This window comes from Balaenoptera borealis (genome assembly GCF_965194805.1).
Source record: "Balaenoptera borealis genome assembly, chromosome: 20".
NCBI classification, from domain to species: domain Eukaryota; kingdom Metazoa; phylum Chordata; class Mammalia; order Artiodactyla; family Balaenopteridae; genus Balaenoptera; species Balaenoptera borealis.
The window spans coordinates 275626-301801 of record NC_138879.1 but is presented as its reverse complement, the minus strand read 5'-3'; the positions used below and the strand labels follow the sequence as shown (position 1 = coordinate 301801).

The following is a 26176-nucleotide window of genomic DNA, read 5'->3' as shown; positions in this document are numbered from 1 at the left end:
TTCGGGGCAGAAATACGTGAAGAAACATATGGTTCTGAGTTTCTAGACTTTAAAAATGTTTTTTCTCTTCTCATTGGTTAAATGTAACACACAAAGCCATTACACAACACAAGTAGCACATTATACAACTTACCCTTCGACCACGTAAATTTTTTATTTGTACATTACATCTGAAAGCTTAAGTCGGGGGATAATGTCTACAGCAAGAAGAAGAATTTGTTCTTGACCAAAGCAAAGGTACAGTGACGCTTCACTTATCTCCCCATCCGTCAGCAACTTTAAATATTCAGGTTAGCACTAAACACCAGAGGCTTATGGTCAGCTGGTTAGCGACGGGGAGGCAAGGGCAGCTAAGCTCTAACTCTTCAAAAGTCAGAAGAAAAATAGTCAAGAAAGAATCAGAGTTGGTCCATTAACCAGAAGAGAATGTTCACAGTGATTGTCGTTAGCTATTAAAAAAAAAAACACAAAAAAACAAGCTTCTGAGGAATAGAGAAGTGAAAAGAAAAGCAGGCAGAGGAAAGGAGAAAATGGCAGACAGCAGGGACGGCAGCAACAGGTGGAAGACGAGAAGCGTAAGCAATGAGACGTGACCGCAAGGGCAGCCAGAGGCAGATGCGCCGACAGAAGAAAGGAGAGCAGTGGCACAGCAGAGATAAGACCGTTCCAGGAGGCTAACAAACCATTTAGATTTCTTAGCCTCTGTGGACTCGTCAGCCAGGGGCGGCTGTGTATCAGGTGGAGAAAACGCTGTCGCTGGGTCAGTGTGGAAGGCACAACAGTCCCCCGGAGACATACACACCCTACTCCCTGGAACCCATGAGTTGTCATGTCATGTGGCAAAAGGGGCTCTGCAGATATAACTAAAGACTTAAAATAGGAGGATTATCCTGGATTATCTGGGGCGATCCAATCTAATCACATGAGCCCTACAAGCAGAGACACCTCTCCAGCTCAGTCAGAGATGCGGCAGAAAAGGAAGGAAGAGATACAAGTGGTCGAAGGGGAAGTCAGAGGCGCCAAGAGGGAGAAGGCTTCAATGCACCGTTGACAGCTCTGAGAGGTAGGGCCACATGCGAGAACTGGAAAGAAGCCTCCAGAAGCTAAGAATGGCTCCCAGCTGACAGCCAGCAAGGAAACAGGGACCTCAGTCCTTACAACCACAAGGACTGGATTCTGCCAACAACCTGCATGACCTTAGAAGCAGAGCCCTCCCAGAGCCTCCAGATAAGAGCCCATTCGACCAACACCTTGATCCTGGCCTTGTGAGACCTGGAGCCAAGAAACCAACAAAAACCTGGACATCTGACTCAAAGAAATGTGAGATAATAAATGGGTGTCGTTTCAAGTCACTAGGTTTGTGCTAATTTGTTACAACAGCAATAGGAAACCAATACAAAGAATAACCACAGCCTGGACTGACCCTGCACTGTAAAGCTGGAAGCATGCCAGACAAGAGACACCAGCACTCCGGGTGCTGTGTGATAAACTAAGCGAAAAAGAAACTTGGAAAGGGAACATCTGCATCACCGTGCTGTCATGATGACTCTGTTGACGGAGCTGTTGCATATAAAGTATAAAAGGCCCTAAACACCTAGGACTTCATCTGTTTAGGTCATTATTGATTCCCTGAGCTTAGAACATCGCCTGGCTCAATGAATACTGTTGAACAAATGGGGGGAAAAAAGCAACTTGGGGCCTCTCACAAAAAGACAGTGGCATATCTGCAAGCATAATTCAGCACCCTGTACAGTTCAATATGGGAAAACTCCTCTAGCATATTTAGACTTCACATGCAACTGTAGAGCAATAAGTGTGCTTGGTCTATACAAAACATACAGTGTTTGGTAGCATATAACAAAATAACAATGCAGCAGTAAGCTAGAGCTAACTATGTAGAAAAGTCATTCCATAATGATAATTCCAAACTTCTGCTAATAAATCTCAGAAAGTATGTACACCTTTGGTAGAAAGCTTATAAGCAAATGTAGTTCACATCATCTGTTTTTTGAGGACCATTTTTTTTACTCAACCATTTACTCATTCAAGTATTTATTTTTTCATTCACTCATTCTTTCATCATTTTCCATTTATTCATTCAACAAATGTTTACGAGGGCCACGACATGTCCACCCCCGGCTGGGCACTGGGGCTACGGAGCCACAGAAGTCTGACACGTCTTCTGATGTCTGGACACCGAGACACAACATAAGCAGCTGGAGACAGGCAGTGAAGAACAATTCACCAACTAAGATCTATGAAACAATGCTATGGTCTTCTCAGAGGACCCACTTCTGAATATCATCTACCCTCTGAACAGTTTTTACAGTATGTACAAATGAATCTGTCCCATCCTTGCAAAGTTTCTGAACACTGTTCCCAGCACGCGCCCAGGAGTAAGCAGACTGAAGACAAGCAAACTGTTTTCCTACGTGCTGATTCTGTAGGCGCCCGTGAAACAGACGCCTTCCTACAAATAAATGATGCCTGGAGAGTGGGGCAATGAGGCTTAGCTAGGACCACCTGCTCCTGGATCCCCTAAGATCTGTACCTTCACTAACCCTGACCAGAGAACCTACACCGTAGTGAGGAGAGTAAAGCCATTCGATTGGTCAAGAGCTCGGGGTAGGCTTTGCTGCCAGACAGTCCTGAGGGAGCAGGTCGTGGAGCACGTTTAACCATCATCCAGCCTTCCGATGATTCTGTCTACATTAAATCTTACCGGGATTTTAAGTCTTAGGCTAACATTAACCTCACTAGTTTTTAATATTTCTTATGCACAGAATTGCATTAAAAGTTAAACATTAAGGAAACTTGGGGGGAAATTATATGGCTTAGTATCCCATTTTCAGAAACAGCATGCTTTTCTTGCAAGGAAGTAAATTCCCCTTCATCAAAAGACTCTAGCATATGAAATAAACCATCTGGAATTTGTTTCAAAATTCTCCAGTGCGTATATGTGGTGGTGGAGTGGTGGGCTGATAGCTGAAACAAGATCAAGGATAAATTGATAGTTAATGAAGCTGGATGATAGGGAATTCAATATATTTGAAATTTTCTACAATAGAAAGTTGGATAAAAAAAGACTCCAGTACAAATTCAATCCTCAAAACAATTTAATAGAAGTAAAATACAGTACTGGGGCGTGAAGGGAGAGATGATGACAAAAGTAACCTGTGGCTCACTATAACTTAGTTACCTAAAATTATTATTATTATATATGATATAAAGAACTTTAAATAACCAGGTATATAAACAACTGAGTGAACCTCTGTGTTAGTGACAGTGAAATAACAGATGATATCTACTGGATCAGGGAAGAAAACTTCCCAAAAAGTTAAAAAGAGAAAACTGGGGAGATGGCTGCTATGGTCTTTAATTACACAGCCTTCCTATTGAAAGAAGAAAGCACCACTACGCTCTCCTGGATGCATCATAACCATTATTCACTTATCAGATACTCACTGAGCACCCACTATGTGCAGAGTGGGGCTAGGCACTAGGGGCCCTAAGAAGTACACAGAATAGGATTTTTGTCTTCGGGGAGTTTACAGTGTTGGAAAAGCAAGTGGATTCAACATATATTTTCTTTACCTTTAAAATAAAAACAAAAAGCAAATCACAGGATCTTGCTTAGGGTCAGTACACATTTGATATGATGGCTTGAATCTAGCTGCATCTGTGGTACATTAATTGATGCTAACATTGATCAATTAAGTAAAAAGTTTATTGTAGTTACTGTATTTAAGAATGTGCAAAAGGTATAATGTCTCTGAAACATTTAAATAAAAAAACAATAAAATTTAAAAGTTTCTAACTGGGTTCCCACTCTTCACCTACTTTAAGCTACTTGCTGTTCCCTGGAGAGCCTGCCCTCTCACAACTCTTGCTTTTCGTATGAGCTCTTTGTTAAGCTTCACTCATTAATCTTAAAAATACTTCTAAGCACCTGTGATAAGCCAGATGTTGTTCTAGGCACAGAGGCTAGAGCAGCAAATAATACAGGCAAAAATCTCTGCCCTAAGGGAGCTTCTGTTCTAGTTTCTGACAGTCTCTCCAATCTCCCACTCACTCCATCCACTCGGTGAAATTACCCTGAATCTCCACTGTGGTGGAGTGGTACTTCCCCTGACCGTTACCCTCCAACGTCTGCCACAAGAAGACTGGGGCGAATTTGCTTCTCTACTACCTACCATAACAGCTGTCACATAGAAGAAACTTAACTATTTGATAAATAAGTTGATTATTAATTTATCAATAGTTTAAACTTTAGAAATCTAGAGGATTCAGTTATGCAAAATGCTTAATCTGCTTAATTCCAAGTCACTAAAGCATTATTGTGTATCAGGTCCATTTTTATTAAACTCAGACAACAGTACATTAAAACAGAAAGCAGTTCTCGTCTCAGTTTAATACTTACTCAGCTAAAAAAGATCTTCAGGCTATTAAACCAATAACTATTTCTTACACATTAAGCTTTACATTTTAAAAATGAAGCCCCAAACTGGCATACTCTCTTAATTCATGTCAATAAGTTTAATATCATGCTGATGACTATAAATACACCCACAAACCAGAAGAAATACTAAACATGCCACTCTCATAACTTTCTTTTCTAGATGTTAAGTGCAAGCATTTTTTTTTTCAGGCAATCTAGCAAATAAACCAGCTGTTTCTGCCCAAAATAACTATCGTTCAAAAGCAGACATGGGGGCCTTGATTCCCCCCCATCCCATCCCGATGGCTGGACTACTTCTCACACAGCAAACACGGGTCCAAGTGGATTAAAGTAACCCTCAAGCAGCCAGCCACGTTTTCTCACTGTGCCAAAAACCACCTGACTTGGTCATCAACAAGAGGTCAGAACTATTTTCTTGATACAGATATTGCTATTATTATATTATTCCTTGTAAAAAAATATGCTATAGCAGCATGCTATATAATATTCTGTAAGAGCATACTTTTAATATGGGTGGCCGTCTTTTAAACGGCTTTGTTTTATTCACATCTTGCTAAAATAAGTCTATCAGTAGAGAGGACCGGGAGGTTATATTATACCAAGGGCACCAGACCTAATCAGGTACCTGAAAACTTTTTTTTTTTTTTTTTTAAGATTTTTTTGATGTGGACCATTTTTAAAGTCTTTATTGAATTTGTTACAATATTGCTTCTGCTTTTTTATGTTTTGGTTTTTTTGGCTGCGAGGCATGTGGGATCTTAGCTCCCCGACCAGGGATCAAACCTGCACCCCCTGCATTGGAAGGTGAAGTCCTACCCATGGACCGCAGGGAAGTCCCCTTGAAAACTTTTTGAGGATGATTATGCCATTAAGCAGCATGGCTAAACACCACACTGTATTTTCACTTAATGTCCACACTGGACGAGTTCCTTGCAGAAACTGCTTGCCGTCAAACGTAACCTTCAATTCCAACACGTAAAGTAACCTGCAGCCCAAGAAAGCTCTGACGTCTCTGCACTGTTCTCTCTCTTTAACCTCTTCAATTTCACTGACAGGCTTTACCTTGGGGGGTGATTGCTGCAATCTGTTGGTATTTCCCGTGTGCTGCACTCTTAGAGCCCGGGGGATAAATTCAGGTGCCAGTGGATTCAACACATACGTCTTCTTTAGTTCTAAAGCCTCTAGCTGAGCTTTGATCTGTTCAAAAGTGATTCCATGTAGGCTATTATTTTCATGACACAGGGCAATAAACCGCTCCCAAAATTTCCTACAGAAAAGATTTAGAAGATCAGTTTATAATTTCAGTGGACGAGATCACAGAAATGACTAAAAGCAACTAAAGATAATTTCGAGTTCCCCCACCCCAACCCCAAATCCTTAGGCCCGTATTCATCTATGATTCAGGTATAATCTTCCCACCAGATCACAAGGCTTCAGAAGTTCGGTTCTGAAGCTACAGTCATCTCTAGTACTGTGGAACATACAAATTCTGCTCTCCATTAATTCTGGCTGGTCAAGGAAAGTAACATGGTCAGTGCTCGACTATGCACACTGATTTGGAATGACGGATTTTGTTATCCACACAGTTAGCAAGGATTTCAAACTTGGTGACTCATTTTATCAAAGATGTGTACTTCCAGGCATACTCACCATATACACGTCTGTATGTATGCATATATATATATACTATATACAGACAGACACACACACACACACACACACACACACAGACTTGAATTATGGGGCCAAAGTAGCCTGGTGCTGGGTGACTAAGAAAAGCCAATTCAGACATAAATCTGAACCACAAAGTAAATAAGTCTCATAAGGAACTTAAGAAATAACCAGTTATTCCTATAGTTTTCTTTTAATTAACTGACGCTTGTCACAGCAAAGCTCATAACATTAATTGACTAAGTTAAAAGAATTAAATTATGAAAAACACAGGAAGTTGGAATGCTAATATTTTTTTTTTAAATAAATATATTTATTTATTTATTTTTGGCTGCACGGGGTCTTTGTTGCTGTGCGCGGGCTTTCTCTAGTTGCGGCGAGCAGGGGCTACTCTTCGTTGTGGTGCGCGGGCTTCTCACTGCAGTGGCTTCTCTTGCTGTGGAGCACGGGCTCTAGGCGTGCGGGCTTCAGTAGTTGCGGCACGCGGGCTCAATAGTTGTGGCTCGCGGGCTCAGTAGTTGTGGCTCGCGGGCTCCAGAGCGCAGGCTCAGCAGCTGTGGCGCACAGGCTTGAGTAGTTGTGGCACGTGGGCTCAGTAGTTGTGGCTCACGGGCTCTAGAGCGCAGGCTTCAGTAGTTGTGGCGCACGGGCTTAGTTGCTCCGTGGCATGTGGGATCTTCCTGGACGAGGGCTCGAACCCGTGTCCCCTGCATTGGCAGGCGGATTCTTAACCACTGCGCCACCAGGGAAGCCCTGGAATGCTAATTTTAATGATGATTATTTATCTCCTAATCAAATTAATAAACACTAAAGGAGAAAAATACATTCAAAATTAATCCAGTTGTATACTGTTGTTCCTAAAGTTTTGAAAATTGATCTCCAAATATTAAAAATATTATATATTACAAAAGATAACATATAAAAAGTTTTAGGATTTTAAATGACTATTATAAATATGCATACCTATCTTTAGTATGAGGTTCAAATAATGTTTTATTATGCTATAAAAGACATGTGATATGGTTTCTTCCCAAGTTGGCACCCTTGTGTCCAGGTGGACAGCAGGTAATCACGACGGCTTCAAGAAGCATAAATAAAAAGGTTTATATTATAAAAGTTAGTATATGAATATGGGAATGGAGTTATTAACATATTCATAAAACTTTGCAGATTTTCATTTCAAACTATGTTTCTCTTACATATGCTTTCTACCATCTTTTCTAATTTTTTAAAGATGGGTGTAAGAAATGGGTCCAGAAAAAATTTCAGGCCTCCATGTCGACAATAGGAAAGGTAAAAATGCTATAAAATATTAAATATGTATTTCCAACAATAAGACATAAAGGCTAACAAGATACTCATTCAGCTACAGGAAGTGTGTGTTGCTAAGAAAAATGCACACTGAAAGCTGCCCTTTATTTTTATTCTTAAGAACCTTCCATAGGCATCAAGTTTTTTTTCTCATAGTCTGACAGCTAAGGAAAGACTACCTTCAACTTAGCACTCAGGATCTAAAATCCAAAAACTTCCCTACCCTTTTGATAAAGAACCCCTAAATATTCAACTGTATTTATATGATCAATACAATTCTACTACATCCTGTATTAAAAAGGAAGTTTTTTTGGTCTGGTTGATAAAGTAACAATTTCATAGAGTGGCATTTCATGTTCGTGTGAACTTCAAGACACAGCAAAATGAGGAGAGAATGGATTGACTTTATTACAGCCCAGTTTTTAATTTTAATTTATTATAACATATTTTCATTTCCAGCTTACATAACCAAAATGCTAGAACTTGCTCTATCTCAAGCTCCTTTTTAAGCTCCATACCCTGTCCCTATACGGCTCTTACTGACCTCAACTGCACTGAAGTAACATCGAGTTAAGCAGAACCTTTAAACAACCTCACACGTCACAAGAAGCTGGTAGCTTGGTGACAGTTTTCATCTACAAGATCCCAGGGATCTCAAGGAAACAGCCTTCGAGTTAAAGGAACCGTTTCAGAAGTAACACTAAACACTTGCTATAAGCTAATCAAGTTCAACGAATTCCAAAAGCAACCTGGAATTTCTATCTTAAATCTCACTTGTCTTTTGATAGCCCCAGGGAAGAGCAAAATGGTCAAGCACGTGGACTCCAGCACTAGGCTGCCTGGGCTTCAGTCACGGCTCTGTCATTCAGCAGCCCTGTAACGCTGGGCAAGTTATTTAACCTCTCTTCATACCTCAGTTTCCTCATGTGTAAAACACGGCACCAACAGTGTTATTATTATTATTATACTTTATCACTAAGACTTTTATTTCTCACTTTTAAACTTTCAGAGAAATGTATTCTTTCCTTCAAAAATTCTTAAAGCCAAAAATATTCCTTTTTTCTCTCTTTGTGAAGGCTCTTTCAAAGACCATTTCACACTATCCTTGAACTCAATTCTTTAATGAAATACTACACATGGCATTATGAGGCATTTCAGAACACGTAACTGGAAGATCACTTGAGAATTTCAACAACACTCAGACTGAAGAATTCACCACTATGATTATTTAAAGGCTTCACCAATTCTCAGTGCCTCCCTAAAATGTTAACGTGTTAATATTTTTTTCTAGTAATGTTGGTTAGAAAACCCAAGTGTGTCTCTACGTTGTGATGTAAGTGTTACTTTCAGAAGACAAAACCTTACTTTCAATCACCGCATGAACCCAAAGTCTGCTTTCATTTTCACGCTAACCTTGCTTCTAGGATCGCTGATAAAACATTGAAAAATCACTTGGTGTCCTCAGGTCATAGAGAGAGAGGGTGTGTGTGCACATACACACACCTCTACACGTGTGAAATAGGTTTATATCTCACTGAGCAGGTGGAATTCGCTAATGAAGAAATTTGGTTCAAAGGGAGATCTCTTCCAAACTCTCTGGTTTGGAAAAACGCATGAACATGCCCCGCCTCCCCCCCCCCCCCACCCCGCAATCACCTCTCCTCACTCAGTGTAGATTTATCCACGCACATGCCTCGCTTCCTCGGAAAGGCAGGGTAACCCAGTGAGGTCAATCTGACATCTGTTTGAGTGAGACTCTTAGTAGCTATGTGGTCCTGGGCAGTAATTTAAACTCTACATCAGGCTGCCCATTTAAAATGCAAATAAAATACCCACATTACCGGGTTATTAGGATGAATGAACGAGGCAAAGTGTAAAAAGCACTTGACCTAGCAACTGGCAAAGAGAAAGCTGTCAATAAACAGCAGCTACTACATTAATATTTGTTTGTTTGGCGAGTGGGAGAAGGGAAAGTTCCTTCCATTCACTTAGGGTTATAACAGGAAAATTCTGTTTAAAAATCCTTTACAACAAAAAAGATTATATAACTGGTTGCCTTCTAAACTGGTATAGTATACACAGTAATTATTCCTTGAAAACTTGATCAATATTTGGAAATATCATATTAGTTTTTTATAAATATCAAATGAGCAAGGGAGGGAGACATCCTGATTAACTCAAACTATTGATACAAAGAATTCACGCCTTCATTAGTATAGTACCTAAGAATCACATTATGTCCTCCAGGTTTACTTGTATTATGAGATTAATTTAATTTCTAATGAAATTGGAAAGAGTATAGCATAAATATCCATAGCCTCAACTATCAGCTCCTGGGTTAGAGCTGATTAAATTGTCCAAATAACACAGATTATCAGCATTCCCATTCAGCTATGGGTCACATGATTTTCTCTCCCTACACAATGTATTGACCTCTCTGAAAATATTTTACTTAGCTTATAAATTAATTTGAGGTACTTGACACACTCCAGCTGAGTAGTAAGAAATAAGCAACCAGTAGACCTGGCTTCAAGTTAAAAATTAGCCCTGGATCATTCTGATAGCATGGCCTCAGGAAGAATCATTCACCTATTTGCTCTGAGAAAATAACGACTTATGTCAGAGAAGGGGTGAAAAATGTTGATCTCATGTAATTCACAGTATAATATACCTCTATGGAAAGGGGTAATGGTTTTAAAAAATACGCATGTTGGTAAATGTTTGGGGTTATTTATAAAGACTGTCCAAAAGTAATGTCACTCAAGACTACTGTTATATCTATTTATTCCCACAACAGTTTCTAGTTGCTTTTAATACATGCCAGCCTATTTTACATGTTTTAATCTAATAAAATTCTAATCAAACTGTATGTGCTCTCACATTTATCAAATGGTAAATATAAACAAAAATGGTAAACTACCACAGCAATATTCTAACCAAATATATTTGCAATGAATAGGAAAGTAACTAAAGTGAACTTCTCAGGAGGGAAGCCAAATTAATAGACTTAGTTTTATTCATTGGTATCTTGGAATTAATATAGTTCCTTCCCCAACTTTTTGTCATTAGTGGCTAAAAATTAATGGAAATCTATTTTTTAAATAAGAAATTAAAGATATTTTACAATAGAATTGTCTAGCTATATATAAACAAATCATGGACCATTCAAGTTTTATTTCCTTAAAAATAAAAGGTTATTCTTCAGAATGTAACCATAAATTAAACTCTACGTGATTCATTTGTTAATGGCTTTCCCCTATAAAGTATATTAACTTCTTTTGGAATCTTAAACTCTAATGTATGCAGCTTATTCTTAAAGGTCCCAAATTGTCTCCTTTGCCATAGAATACTTTTTTCCTGCTGAGACAGGAAAACAGATAATAAAATGCTGCTATATCTATATCGCAACAGAAAACTTGGTTTAAACAGGCCACTTCCTAACAACCTCGTCTACTTTAACATATCACGAAGAAATAACTACCCAAGGCGTATTTGAGACCATCGGTACCTCTTTCTGTTTTTCTGAACTCACTCTGACAGGTACTAGAATACTTTAAAAATTTAAAGTAATCCCTCGTGTATTTCTTTCTTTTTCATAAAGAATATTCTAAATTTCTGTTCAACTGTTTTTTTGTAAATGTTTTTTTGTAACATAGTTTTTCAACACTGCATAGGCCAAGTCTTACTGGCTTCATACAATTAAAATTCCTATTAACTAGTATAAATCATAAGTGTACAAAGAGAAATTTTTTATTTATGTTGATATTTTAACATTCCTTATGACTACAATCTAAGGAATACTAACAGTTCTTTCCAAAGGCAAATAACAACCCTTTTTAACCCCCTAATTTTAAGATCCTCTGGATTAACCAGACACAAAGATTTGCATTGAGAAGCCTTGAGAGAAAATGAGAAGGAAACTCATCAAAAACGAGCTAAAACAATAATGAAGGAAAAAAAAGGGGAGTATGGGTATGAAATTCAGTCTCCACCAAAGACAACGCACACACACAAAACCACCTTCAGGACCCTGGCACTGGTCAGTCCCTTGTCCCGGAGCACTCTTAGCCCAGGAGCCTGCGTAGCTCAAACCCTCAACTCCAGAGTCAGCTTCTCAGTGAGGCCTTCTCTGACCACACACACCATGTGAGATCACAAACCGCCCGCCCTACCCCATCACTTCTAATGCCCCTTGATGTTCTATTTCTTTTCCATTGAACTTACCACATAAAATACTACAAAGTGTTTTTATTTTGCTTACTGTCGTCGGTCTTCCTCTCCTCCCCAATAAAATGTTAAGCCCCACAAAGGCAGAGATTTTTGTCTGTTTTGTTCACTGATGTATCCTCAGTGGCTAGAAGAGTACTTAGAACACAGTAGGCACTCAGGAGACATCTTATGAATGATGACTGATTCAATGAACACACAATTTTACATACATAATGAATAGGCTCAAAGCAATACATTTTTGTGTTCCCACTGGGTATTAGTTAAGACTAAACTTGATTTTAATTAGCCAGGAGGTCATATAAATATGTGCATAGGGATGCAAATTACTCTACATTTCCCCCTTTAATGTCTCAAACACTAACACATAATTACCTGCATCTTCCAATAGAGCACAGCGCAATGGGATCACCCACCACGGCAACCAGGGATTGCGCTCTTGTGATGGCAGTATTGAGAAGCTTATAGTTAGACAAAAAACCATAATCTAAGTCCTCTGTGGAATCTTCCAGCAGTTGCTCTTTCTTTTTAATTGGTGTCTGTTTATGTTTACAAGTATGTCTTGTACGTACTGTGCTAAGAAACAAAACTCTGAATTGCTTTCCTGTAAAACAAAAAAAAATTAAAAATAAAAGAGGACTGTTATTCTGAACCACTGATATAATAAAAGCATTTCATTTTTTAAATGTTATTGCTAAATAAGAGGTGTTGATGAGAATGTGGAGAAACTGGAACTCTTGTTCACTGTAGGTGGAAATATAAAATAGTATGTAAAACACTATAGAAAATAGCATGGCAGTTCCTCAAAAAATTAAACATAGAACTAACATATGATGCAGCAACTCTACTTCTGGAAATATACCCAAAAGAACTGATTCCATAAGGAAGCCTAGAGAGAGACTAGTTTGTACATGTTCTTTCTTACATCGACACATCTCTTCCCTCATTCTATGACAAGTCTCCACAGATGCGAATACAGTTCTAGCGTCAATTCTTAGTTCTCTCTTCTCCAGGCCAAACAATCCTAGTTCTTTCAACCATTTCTGACTCCACAGGGCAGTTTCTAGACCACTAGCTATGCTAGGTCGTCTTTGGACGCTTCCTAGTTTATTAGTAATATTCTTTCTAAAATGCACACCCAAATTCTGCGTGATCTGAATGCGTGGTATACTGGAGTTATTTTTTTTTCCCATGATCTAGAAATTGTATTACTCTTATTATTGTATACTACCATGAAACCTCAGATGGTACTGGGCTTTTCTGGCACTCACATTATAGTGTTGCTTCACTTACTTAAAATGCACAAATTTCATAGCAACTAATTACATGAAAATTTAAAAGAGTTGCTTTATTCACTTAGGAAAATCTAGATGAAGAACAAGCTATGCCTTTAAAAATTTGCTTGACAGGTACAAGTTTTTAAAAATCTTTATAAGCAAATTAGTTCTCGGATACATTATAACAACAATAGGTGTTGTATGCTACTGCGATTGCAGCTATAGCATACAGACATTTGCAGTTACAGTCATGGAGGAAGTCCATTTGTTGATACTTCTTTTATTTGGATATAGAAATTTAACGAACATGTAAATGAGCTCGACCTTGAATTGCCAAATTTGGCATTAAAGAACTTGGTATGAAATGAATACATAATTGCTTGTCCAGAAAAGAGATCTTGAAAACTAAAAATCAAATGTGCACACACTTCAAGATCTAACCATTTGAATAACTTAATTCATTTCCATTAAAAGTTACCTTGAACATTTAGCACCCTTTCGACGTTAACATCAGATAATCTCTTTTTTCGAAGTTCAGCACGTATCCTGAACACCTGGTCGGCATACGGAGTCACCACACCAATACTGCCGTCATCTAACTTCCCCCACGCTACTGGCCACTTCCTTCTTAACTCTTCCACACGTTCCACCACTTCAAAGACCTTTAAACAAACGTACACGTATACATATTAAAGTTATACAAGTGCTCGGAGAAAAGAATATGGTAACTGAAATCGATGTGCAAAGGATTCCATTTTGGCAAATGTCGTTTTAAAACCACCTCGAACCAGGAATAACGCTTTGCTGATGTGAACACATTTTTGTTTACATTTCAAGCAGTAAATCTCTACAACAGTGCACCCAGTGAAAACATGAAAATCGGAGACGATGTAACTGGCCATTGGCCCCACCCCTCACCTGGCCCCCCTTCTCAAATGGGGACAGGTTCGGGTTCCTGTTTAGAGAGAGGCGCGTGGGACCGGCAACCCCACGTTCCCGGTATTTCTCAGTCCACTCTGTAGCTCAGGCCGACGAAACCCATTAGGAGAGCCCTAGAGCCAGCGCCGCCAACATCTCAGCAGTGCGAGGGCTACCCTTCCTCCTCTCCCCGCGGATGTGAGTAAACAGAACAGCCAACAGCTGGCAGCAAACCGCAGCTGGGACTGGGGCGAATCTGGACCTCAGGGCAGACTTTCAGAGCTCACTGCCTTCTCATGGTACAACTCCGCCCCAGCCCTGTCATTCACCTGGCAGTGAAGTAAGCCCATATTTTACCATCTGGATTTTCTGGACCCCACTTAGTGCATTAGAGTAGAACTTTTAGTGTAGTTTAATCTACTTTAATTCAATGAATTCATCAAACAAATAGTGTCGATGCTTGGCACAGCAGGGGACAAAATGATTACTAAAACACGCTCCTTGCCTGTGAAGAGATGACTGTATATTTAGAAAATAGATTCCTAATTTAAAATACGTATTATAAGGCAAGCTCAATAGAGGGTCAGACAAGAGTCCAGGGGCAGAGAGAGGAAGGAGAAATTTTTTAATGTCTTTTAAATACATTATTTATTTACTATTTGTTAGTAATATCTACTTAAATTTATAATAGTAAATATACAAAAATTTGATAGTTTTATTCCTTTTAAGAACTCGAGGATTAATGGCCAGGATGCAGTTCCCACTTCCACATGTAAATTCAATGAATGACAGAGGAATAGACTCTAGTCATCCTGTTGTTATAATGAAATAACAGCAAGTGAAACAACCCGGACTGTCCAAGGATTCTGATGAATCAACTGGATTGAAAACACGGTGCTGTCACCCATAAGGAACAAGCAACACGTAACCATTTCTCCACTTCGTCCCTCTGTTATCCCTTATATCACAGGCAGCATAAAACTGTAGTCAAAATACACAGACTTGGAATGGTATGAGGAGCTTGGGGAAACCTCTCTCCCAGATAGACATCTATGAAGCTGGTCAAGACCAACAGATAATCATTCAAAGTCTCTGGAGATTGATCAAAGAGCTTCCAAGAAATTGAGAAGCATTGTTTCAACAAAATCTATAGAAAGTCGGTAAGAAGAGTGGAAGGCTGGGACTGCCCCCCTTCTCCCACAGCCCTGTCTTACAGGACTGTTTCAGCAGCCGAGGGGCAGTTCCCACCTGCTCCAGCTCCCTGGGGTGAAAGAGCTACTCCAGGCGGTTACAGCAGCGGATGAGCGTCAGATCTCGTTTCCCCAGCAACGTGCGGCAGGAGGCCTACGAGCGGTTAGCAGCAGTTGGGTGGTACCTATTCCCCTACCCCCGTCTCCTGCTACATAGGGAGGATCTGAGTGGGATAGTGGGTGAAGCAAGCAGTCTCCTTTGCTCGTACAGGATGTATTACAGGAGAGCTGATCCAGCAGGCTTGGCAGCCAAGTGACAGCTGCCATCTCCCCCAGCTTCCGAGGACAGAAGACTCACTCTGTGGACTCAATGCCGCCAATGAACATCAGCAGATCCCAACCTCCCCAGCTCTGGGCTGCAGAGGATCCACTCTTGGTGGTACAGCAGCTGGATGGTGGCCCCTGGATGGCAACACAGATTCTACACACATATACAAAACTCACAGAGCTCCTTCCACAGGGGTAAGAGACAGCCAGTGAAGAACGAGTTCCACGTCCCCCCATCCCAACTGCTCCGTAAGTCCTGCCTAGGAGAGGGTCCGAGTAAACTTCGCAAACGGCAACCTCTGTCCCTGCCAAGGGGCCCAACTTCAGTTGGATTACACTGTGGAATAATTTATGCCCCAGGGAGATGAAAAGTAAACTAACAGAAATGAACAATTCACTAGAGGGCCTCAACAACAGACATGAGCTGGCAGAAAAACAAACTGGGAAACACAAAAATATTTAGAGATTATGCAATCTGAAGAACAGAGGGAAAATAAAAAGGACAAAGCCTCAGAGAAACATGGAACACCATTAAGCTCAGCAACATACATATAATGGGACAGAAAGGAGCAGAAAAAAGTTCAAAGAAATAATGGCTAAAACTTTTCCAAATTTGATGAAAAACTTTAATCAACACTGAAGTTCATCAGTGAACTTCAAGTAAGGTAAATGCAAGGAGATGCACACCGGACACATCATAGTCAACATGGTAGACGTCACAGACAAAGACAAAATCTTGATTAACAGCAACACAAACACACAACTCATCACTTACAAAGAACGCCAGTAAGATTAACAGACGACGGCTCCCCAGAAACAATGAGGGCAATAAAGCAGCAGGAAAGCATATTTCAGTGTGCTGAAAGAAATAACTCAAACAATAATCTAATATCCAGCAAAACTACTTTTTAAAAATGAAGGCAAAATAAAGACATTCCCAGAAAAAACAAAAACTGAAAGAATTCTTTACTAGCAGACCTGCCCTAAAAGAAACACTAAAGAAATTCATCAGGCTGAAAGCAAGTGACACCAGACAGTAATTTGAATCCACACAAACAAAGCATATTACTAAAGGTAATTACATGGTTAATTATAAAAGACAGTATAATAGTATATTTATTCTCCTTTCTCTTCTTAACTGATTTTCCAGCCAGCAGTTTCCAACCTGAGTGCAAAAGTAATAAAGGAAACCCTAGAGTTATCTGTCAATATTTCAAACAGGTAAGAAAAGTTTACCTTTTCCTAAAATTAATTGGCACAGACTAATTAAAATGTCAAGTTTCTTTACTTTTGGCTAGGCTTTTATCACGTGGGTACTGTCAATTTTCTTGTACTGACTTCTAACTACAGGCCTCTAACCAATTTTTTAATGGAAAGATGAATTACTATTACCTAATAAATGGCATTTTTTTTGGTAAATAAAATGAGTAAAGCACGGGACTCAAGGGAAGAAAGGGAGATGGAGATCACAGATCAAGAATCATTCTTCTAATGACCAACTATGAACACATCCTCCCCTGGGTTTCCTGAAGTCCAGAACTCCACTCCCTTGTGACAGCCAGAACCAAACCTCAGGTTCTCTGGCCTGCTGGCCCCTAAAGACATCACAGGTTTTTGTCTGCTACCTGATCTGACCCCTCATACTTCCCACATTTTCTCTGAACTTAAAAAGTCAGAAACTGTAAGAGAACCACACAAGTTGCAGCACGTAATGGGTTAGCTCCATCATCATCTGGGTCTGTGCGACCCCCCGGAGCACAGGACTCCACAATTCAAGTCTTCCTCACTGGAGTGTGCGCTATAAAATGTCACCACAGTCCATTTTAGATGGCTTCTTTTAAATGAAGTTCTGTATTTTGGCATAAGACAAAATGTAAATCAAAGTTTGTGTTTCCCATGGCAGATTCATCTTAACAAATCAATGTTACACAAGAAAGAATAAACTTCCATACTATTTTCATGTAAATGAAGTCCACACACAATAAAATATCAACCCCAAAATTTAAATAAACGCTTAATAAGACCAGACTATATATATGACCGCAAAAACGTCAACAATTTGCAAAAAGGACTAAGGTACCTCTGCATTATTATAAAAAGCTGTGCTATTTTTCTCTTGTACATCTTCCCCTCGTGCTGTAAAGAAGGTTAATGGGTAGAAATCCTTGTGTGCTGGCTGCTTTCCACTGGCCATCAGTTTGCCCTCATAGAAGAGCTCAGAGGTGTAACTGCAGAAAAAGACCGAAATAAATAAATAAATAAAAAGTAATCTATCATCAAAATTAATTTTACCCATAAGAAAAAATTACCAGTCAAATCTCACGTTGCTTTATGCCCATGATTAATTTTAATCCAAACATCTAATACCCATGATGCCAAGATTTTCACCAAAATTAGCCACAGCAATGAAAACACACTGGGCTCCTGGTATACCACTGATAAATGAACTGATCTGGGGAAGGCATGAAGCCAGAACATAGAAAGAAAAGGAAGAAATGATGACAGTTCAGTACTAGATGAAACTCTTGTTTCATGAGGAAATTTGCTAGCTGTTATGGTTTTCTATACTAAAAATTTTTAAATGTATATTTTTATTTATGTGGATCATATACTTATGCAATCACAAAGATCTATAGACACTGAAACAATACACACAAGTAAAGGGTATTCCAGTCTTCAACTGTAAAATGAATACTCTTTACTAATGAAGATACTACGTAGTACTCGATTCATCACTGACTGCAGCAAATGACTGGCAACAACAAAAGAGGAATCACCTTTCGAGATATTGATAAAAGCCATATTTAAATCTAAACTTTTTTATACCTCTCCTACTGCTTTCAGAGAAACCTAAAAATTATTTTCACATGATTGCCATAGTCAATATTATTAAATTATACTAAACGTGAAAAACTCCTAAGTTGTTGGTGGTGGCAGTGACAGGAGCGCAGCACGAAGGGGCTTCCCAGGGTGCGGGAACACTGTTTTTCGGTCTGGATGCCGGCTGAGGGGTGCGTTCGGTTTGCGACTTTTCACTGGGCTACCACTTATGATACTTGTATAGATGCATACTATATTTAATAGAGACCTTTTAAAACTTTACTACTAAGTTTCATGGTTTTCTTTCCTTCCTCCCTCCCAGCCTTCCTTTCTTTTAAAATAGACTCCTTGTATAACACAGCCAGACACACATATGCAAACCATTATGTGGCTTGTCAACATATTTGTTTATGACATCATGTAGTTTTACGTATACATTATATATTTAGTCACAGAAAAATATGTTTATTTTTCTAGGAACAGTGCTGTTTTGAGTCCCCTTCCACCGGACCACACGAAGTGTGACAGAGGGGCAGTTCACACCTACTTGATGATAGCTTCGTGGGAGCGGTAGTTCTCACACAGGAGGATCCTGCAGGGAAACTCGGCAGGGTAATGCTCATAGAGCCGGTCAAGCAATGAAACGTGAAGGTTTCTCTCCCTGGCAAACTCACTGTAAACAAAAGGGCTGAGCTGTAACAGAGAGACACATGGAGAGAATTTAACTAAATATACAAGTAGTATTTTTTTTTTAACATACTTTAAAAAATATCCACCATGCTGAAACTTCTGATGTACTAAACCTCAACATGCTGAATGCTGGAATAAGCAGAGTCAAAAATATTTTCTAGGAACAGTTTTACTACTATAAAGAATGAGGCTAAATTGTCTAACTTTTCGTTTCAGCATGCCAACACTAACCTAGAGTTTCTACACATAGGTTAATAAAGGACTCTTCCAACTTAATAATAAATAGCTCCTACCTTAGTAATTTTAGGGATGCAACCCACTGCATCACTGGGGGAGTCAATCAACTGTCTCACTAAAATTAAGCAACTACTTTAAACAGTGAGCTAGCAGGATACACCGCCTATGACTAAAACACTTATTTTTAATAATTAGCAAAAAAGCCATCTTTATCTCGTAAAGTGTAAGGAGCCATCCTTGATTGTAACTTTGATGCTAAGAACAAAATTAAACTTCTGGCAAAGAAACAAAAACAGAACTTGTCCCTCTACCTCCAGCTCTTTCCTAAACGGACAGCCACAATGCTGTGTAGCTTCAACCTCAGCCGACCGTGACAAAAGAGAGAGAACCTCAGACTGAAACTTCGCAAAATTGATATTTTAATAGAAAAACTGTAAGTTTCTTTCATACGTCGGTATTAAGATCAGACAAGTTCTTTGAGATTTCGGTTATTATTTTTAATTAAGCACTTTGTTTCCCATGATAATGAAACATTAACCCTTCAGGAAAACAAATGTTGGAGACAGGAGCTGGGGAATCCTAAGAAGGACCATTGAAATTTATTTGATAAAGAAAAGTAAGAATCAAATATTCATACTACAGAGAACTGAACTTCAAATTAATAAACATGGCAATTAGGACACGGATAGACTCATTCATTCCACTCTCTATCCAAAGAAGGAAAACAAGTGGGGCGGGGCAGGTAGCAATTTTCCTTCAGAATCACCAACATCTTCCACTATTAGTACAGAAATATTTAAAGTACTTAAACTGACATATGCGCATGGCACAATTTCATAGGCTGTTTTAGAAAACAAAATATTAAACATCAAAATATAACAGAAGCTTCTTTCAACATGGTGACTCCGAGGGCACTCACCTGCATGTGGTCACCAGCCAGGACAAGCCGGGTGCCCTTAGTTGCTAGCGCCAGGGGCATGATGGTTTCACACTCCATGGCCTGCGCGGCCTCATCTAACAGAACGTGCGTAAAAAACCCTGCGAAGCACAGTGTAAACACAGGACCGCATATTACAGCAGTGATAAAGGCAGGAGTGGTGTCTTTCTTTTCTGTTAAGGAGAGAGTTTAGTGTCCTGATTTAAGAGCTGTGAGTACTTTTAATGCCAGTCCTCAATTTAGAAGATCATATATTTAAATCATTATTTAAAAAATAGAAGTTGAAAGGAATAACTATTTTACTCAACAATAGATATGTAAATGGCATCTGGTACTAATGGCCCCAAGACTAACAGTTAAATCAGGACACATAAAAAAGACTTTAAAAGTACAAGATAGCAGCTTTTCACCACAAAGAAAAGCTGGCAACAAAACAGTGATAGGCCCAAAATCCTTTCACTATTTATTTGCTAAAACACCAAAAATAAAACAATGGTAGTTTATAAGTAACTTTAGCTTAAACACACACATTCGACATTAAAGAAAATCATACCCAAAATCTAATATAAAGGAGAAAGTGATAATCTAACTTTGATCAAAAACAAAGGTTATCTGTTAGCCAATTCACTATTTTGATTATTTAGGTTTATTGTGTGTGTGTGTGTGTGTGTGTGTGCGCGCGCGTGTGTGCGTACAGATTATACACAATTTTTTAGCCTAAGACCCTATCCTGGCTGTAAAAATATCACCAGTCTGAAAAAGAAAAAAACGAAAGTGACACAACAAGTATCAAAAATCCCCCAGATGCAAACACCCACGTCTGGGTTACTGCTGCCACTCACACGGAGGCGCAGGAATCTGTGCACAGAAAGGAGGAAAAGCCTCTTTGCCCCTAAAGAGGAGACAGAAGAAAAATCTTCTTGTTGTCTCAATGTGTAGAAGTGAATGTTGCCCCCGATGGCTAGCTCACTGAGGTAGGGAGAGGGGGGCCCTGTTTTTACTAGCACAGCAAAGAACACAAAGTAGCTTCTCAACAGAATGACAAGGTGTGACTCTCTAGGTTAATTAGCCTCCTGTGAGTTGGCCCAAGAACCTAACCTCTATTTCTATGAATAGCAACAAGTTCCAAACAATCTGTTTATACAACTTCCTAATGCCACTTGTTTCTAGGCTGGGAACTTTCTAAACCTTACTGACTGGCAGTAATAACCACGACCACCATCACCACCATCATCACGTCCATGCAAACAAATGGCTATGTTGACAGTACAAGCATCAATAACTGTTGTCTATTTAACGACAGTGGCCCAAGCATGATTTGGACACATGCATTTTTCTCCCTGTTGAGGAGAATTTGTGCTTTTTGTTCTACAAGACTAATTAAGGAAGATGACTATACCATTACAGGATCAAATTGGAAAAAACTGAGACTAGTGAAAAAAATCTACTGTTTTCATTAGATAACATTTTAATTAAATAGAGCTAGGCTTAAATCAGGAACTGAATAAATCATGAAATTGTTATACTGTTGCTTAAGCTAGTAAAAGAAACCTGAATTAGTCAAACTGATTTAGCCTGAGCCTTGGTTGTCTTAGCTGTAAAATAACCCTCCACAGAGTTGATATGAGAATTAAAGTATAAACAATGCCTAAAACAAAGCAGATAGTTGACTTCCAATAAATGTTCTACACTCTTGCTCTTCAAAGCCATTCTTTACTCTTCCTCAAAACTATACTGTTTAGGAGGCTTGGGTATTTAATTTACGTGGCAAATATGCAGAGTATAATCATGAAGTAATGAGACTGATTGTTAAATAAACATACCAAAATTTACATTGCAAATAAGTGTTGTTCCATCAAAGAAGTCAGTTGAGAGGAAATATAACTCATTCCAATGGATGCAGCCACTGTTCAAAACATTTTTGAAACTCTGCTTTTGTAACTGCCCTCACCAGCCAGCTATGAGCTGCGTGCACAAGAAAAATAAGTCTCATTACATGAGAGGCACGTCTCTCTCTCTTTTTTTTTTTTCAACCCCTAATGGTATTGCTCAGTTTGATAACCTACCTTATTTACCAGACATGTCTCAGAAAGATTTTGAAGCTTTTCTAAAATTAACTCTACCCTCAAAAAAGAAAGTTTGGCCACTGTTCATTCTTTAAGATAAACAGAGGTTTATCAAGGGCCTCCAGGTGTCTATACCCTGGGCCAAGTGCCAGGAATACAAGGTGAAGAGAACTGTCTCTACCTTCCAGAGACTTAAAAGAATTTGTCACTGGCTCTGAAAGCAATTCCAAAAGGAGAGAGCAAAAAGGCGTTGACCAATGTCAACAATTATAATACAGCGGTAATAAATGAATATTCTTCCAACGCAACTAACTTAAAGTGATATCACATTTTGATGGTTAAGTTCTGCCATATTTATCAGAACTTCTGGTCACCATCTGTCTGTACTTTGTATAATATTAGTTTGATTTTACATAGTTTCTGTACTTAAATAATCTTAATAGTATGTTATAAAAAAACCTATCATGATTGTTGTCTCTACACTGTATTAACGGAAAACTACTTTAAAATTAAAAACTTGAGAAAATTGTAAAAAAACCAACACTGTCCAAATTTGCATTTTTCACATGATCAATAGTAAGTAAATACCATCTGATCAATTAGAGAACAAATAGAGTAGCAGTCACTAAAATGTTTAAACTAGGGGTTGATAATTTTTGTGTGTGTGAAGGGCCAAACAGTACACATTTCAGGTTTTTCTGGCCATACAATCTCTGTTGCAACTACTCAACTCAGCTGCTGTAGCACAAAAGAATCCATAGAAAATATAGGTAAATAAATGGGCATGATTGTGTTTCCAGCCAATAAAACTTGATTTACAAAAACAGACAGTAGGCCAGATACGGCCCACAGGCCAACCCCTGATCTCAACTGAATGCAGAGCCCGGTGCATTCAGACACCCTTTCTGTGTCTTGAGTCAGCATACCAGGTTCAAGGTCCAACTGACAGAGGTACTGGGAAGTATTCAATGTAACAACAACCACTCGGTGTTTAAGAATGTCTTCTTTCTGTGGCATCTGAAAGGTGGAATGTGCGCTTGAGATCAAACAGTACTGATGCACAACTGGGTGGACAGTCTTTACCCAGCGATTTCTGAAATATACCCTATAAAAGAAGATAACATTTCCTATTTATACTTATTAACATCTTACCAGTATCTGATTATCAAAATATCGACATTATGATTTTAAGACTACAATACCTGGAAATTAACAAATAAGTCTGGTAACTGTTAACACTCTGCTGGATTAGAATTTAACATACAACTGTAACTCCCCCCCACCAAAAAAATGAATCAAGCAGAAAGTATATACACTATGATAAGATAAATATCTAATTATTTTTAAGTGTTCAGAATAATCTTACAACAGAATGACACACAGAGTTTCATAAGCATTAGTTTTTTTACTTCAAAACATTCCCATTTGGGAATTACTTTTTTTTCCTAGATTATTCTTACAAAAATATACTTATATTTTAATTATCTATGCTAATAAAATATAGTGAATTGCATACTTACAAGAGAAATTTAAAAGTTACTTGCATTTCACTTTAGAATATATTCTTATACCTATATTTAAATAGACCTCTATCTAAAGTTCTGGAAATTTAAAAATAAATTTAAATTTTGGACCATCAGAAAATCTTAAGAAAGAGCATCTCTTCTATTAATTGCAAAAGAAAAACAGAAACGGGACTCATACAACAGATTACTAAGATGGTACAGAACCAACTCATCCGTCCGCCCGCCCACCTCCCCCCATCCCTAACCACCCCCCCCCACATCACAAAGATCTGCTGGGAATCTACTACGGTCCAGCACAGAGGCAAGTCACACGGCTTGCAAACTTTCATAAAGACTTTGGATTTATTCTGATTTTAATGGAAAGCCATCAGAGAGTTGGAACAGGGCACATGTCATGAGACATGCCTTACGTTGTTAAAGGACCCCTCTGTTTCTTTGGACGGAATACGCAGTTTTGGAGGCAGGAAGAGGGCTGGACAGTGGTGTGTGGTAAATGTTGAACAATCAGCCTTCGGAGGGGTGGGGAGGGGTGACCTGATCGGCAGTGTTTGCTGGTTTCTGGGGTATAAAACCTACTATCATGGCCAATTTCACATGAACTTGGGCAGACGTGCACATGATTGGCTCTCACAAACCAGTACCAGCTGCTCCATCACACCAGGGACTGGGAGAGAGGCAGGGGGAGGGGGCAATAGTAAGGAGACCCATTAGGAGGCCGCTGTAAGGATCCGGACAAGAAAAAATGACAGCTTGAACCAGGGTGGTAACAGTAGAGATGTGAAAATGGTCAGATCACTGCACATTTTGAGAGTAATGCTGACAGGATTTACTGATACACTAGATGTGGAATTTAAGAGAAAGGATGTTCCATGGCTTTGAAACTGGATGAGTGGCAGCAGTGGTGATAGGGAGGAACAAATCTGGGGTGGGAATTGAGAATTCAGTTTTGGACATATTTAGTAGCAGACCTCCAAGTATCCAGTAAGCAGAGGTATTTGTAAGTGTGGAGTTCAGAAGAATGCCTAAGACAAGAAATATACAATTGAGATCATACTTAAACCCTGAGACTAGAAGAGCTCACCTGGAGAGTAAGTGTAGATAAAAAGGAAACTAGCTGGAAGAATGGCTGATGGACCACTTCCACATGTAGAGGCTGGGGAACGGAGGGACACAGGAAAGGAGACTGGGAAGGAGCAATCAGCGAAACAGCAAAGAACTTAGGAGACTGTGAGGGTCCAATCAAGGGACATAAACTTCCACATCACTAAATCGTTTGGACATTTTCCAGGCCCATCAAGTTACTTATTAGCAGCATCCAGCTCTGTGGTTGCTCCCTCCTTGAAATATTCTCTCCCTCAGCTGCCATAACTCAACCGCTCCCTGCTTTCCTTCCACCTCTCTAAGCTGGTTCCTCAAGGCTTAGCCTTTAGTGCTCTCGTCAAGCTCTGTCCTCTCACCTGACAATCTCATCCCAGGCCCATGGCTTCAATTACCACCAATACCCTGATGACTCACACATTCTTCTCTCTCCAGCCAAGACCTCACCTCTGAGCTCCAAGATGCATATCCAACTATTTATTTGACATCTGTCTCCTCTAGAATGTTTCAAAGGCAGCTCAAATGTCATATGCACAAATACTAACCTCATGATCTTCTACAATGTGTTCTAACCCTCCATGAAGCAATTAAAACTGGTTATTGTCTTTTTGTAAGCAAAGCAAAAAAAAAAAAAAAAGCATTTAATAAATGTCCCTAATTTATAAATAAATTGTAATAGAGGAAAGTAATGTATTTTAAAAGCATTACTATGATAGGAAGGACTGTGAAAGTAACCAACACCACTCCTAAAAGATGTAAAAATCTTAAACATGCTTTAGGATTTAATAAAAAATGTTTAATCAGATCAGCAAAGCAGAATTTACTTTTAAATATATGAAAAATCTCATTTTACAAATTATCTGAAAAAGTATTTACAAATTATGATTCCATTAATATTAACTTACGTGTGTATATTTAAGCATATAAATGACTAGAAATTAAACTGTAAAATGTTAGTAGTATTTATCTCTGGTAAGGTTATAGATAATTTTTATCCTTCATGCTTTCCTATATTTTCCATATTTTCTTAAATGAACATTTCATTATAAAATTGAAAAATTCATTTTTCAAATTACTTATCAAATCTAACTCCAGGCACTGCTTCTTTCTCAAAGAAAAAATAGAAATTGAAGTTCTAAGCCTCATTACTGACTTTTTTGTAGTTACCTTGGAAAGCTAGCTCAAGATGAAGTTAGTAAGAATACAAAGTTTGATCATTGGCCCATTTCCTTAAAAAATAATAGTCTAGTGTTGACTTAAAAAAAAGACTTAAATATTTTCTCAGTACCTTCATTTTGTGCAACATTTAAGGTAGACACTGTCTATAAGATTATTTAAAACACATCCAACAACATTTTTCAAAATTGGAGAATTGACACTTTCAAGTCCACGGTATAAAAGGTGACACCAACTAAGTAATTT

The 26176-nt window shown here is 38.8% G+C and overlaps 1 protein-coding gene across 12 annotated transcripts in view; it reads right to left on the bottom strand.

Moving 5' to 3' along the window:
- HELZ (helicase with zinc finger) overlaps positions 1-26176 on the bottom strand; it is a 164638-nt gene that overhangs the window by 64932 nt on the left and 73530 nt on the right. For all 12 annotated transcript variants that reach the window (XM_082370949.1, XM_082370948.1, XM_082370952.1 and 9 more), the window contains 7 exons: positions 23057-23235; positions 20047-20165; positions 18748-18893; positions 17461-17608; positions 13424-13607; positions 12044-12272; positions 5522-5726 (listed from right to left, as the gene is read on the bottom strand). In XM_082370949.1, coding sequence (XP_082227075.1) covers positions 5522-5726; positions 12044-12272; positions 13424-13607; positions 17461-17608; positions 18748-18893; positions 20047-20165; positions 23057-23235 — 1210 coding nt within the window. The remainder of the gene's footprint in view (positions 1-5521; positions 5727-12043; positions 12273-13423; positions 13608-17460; positions 17609-18747; positions 18894-20046; positions 20166-23056; positions 23236-26176) is intronic.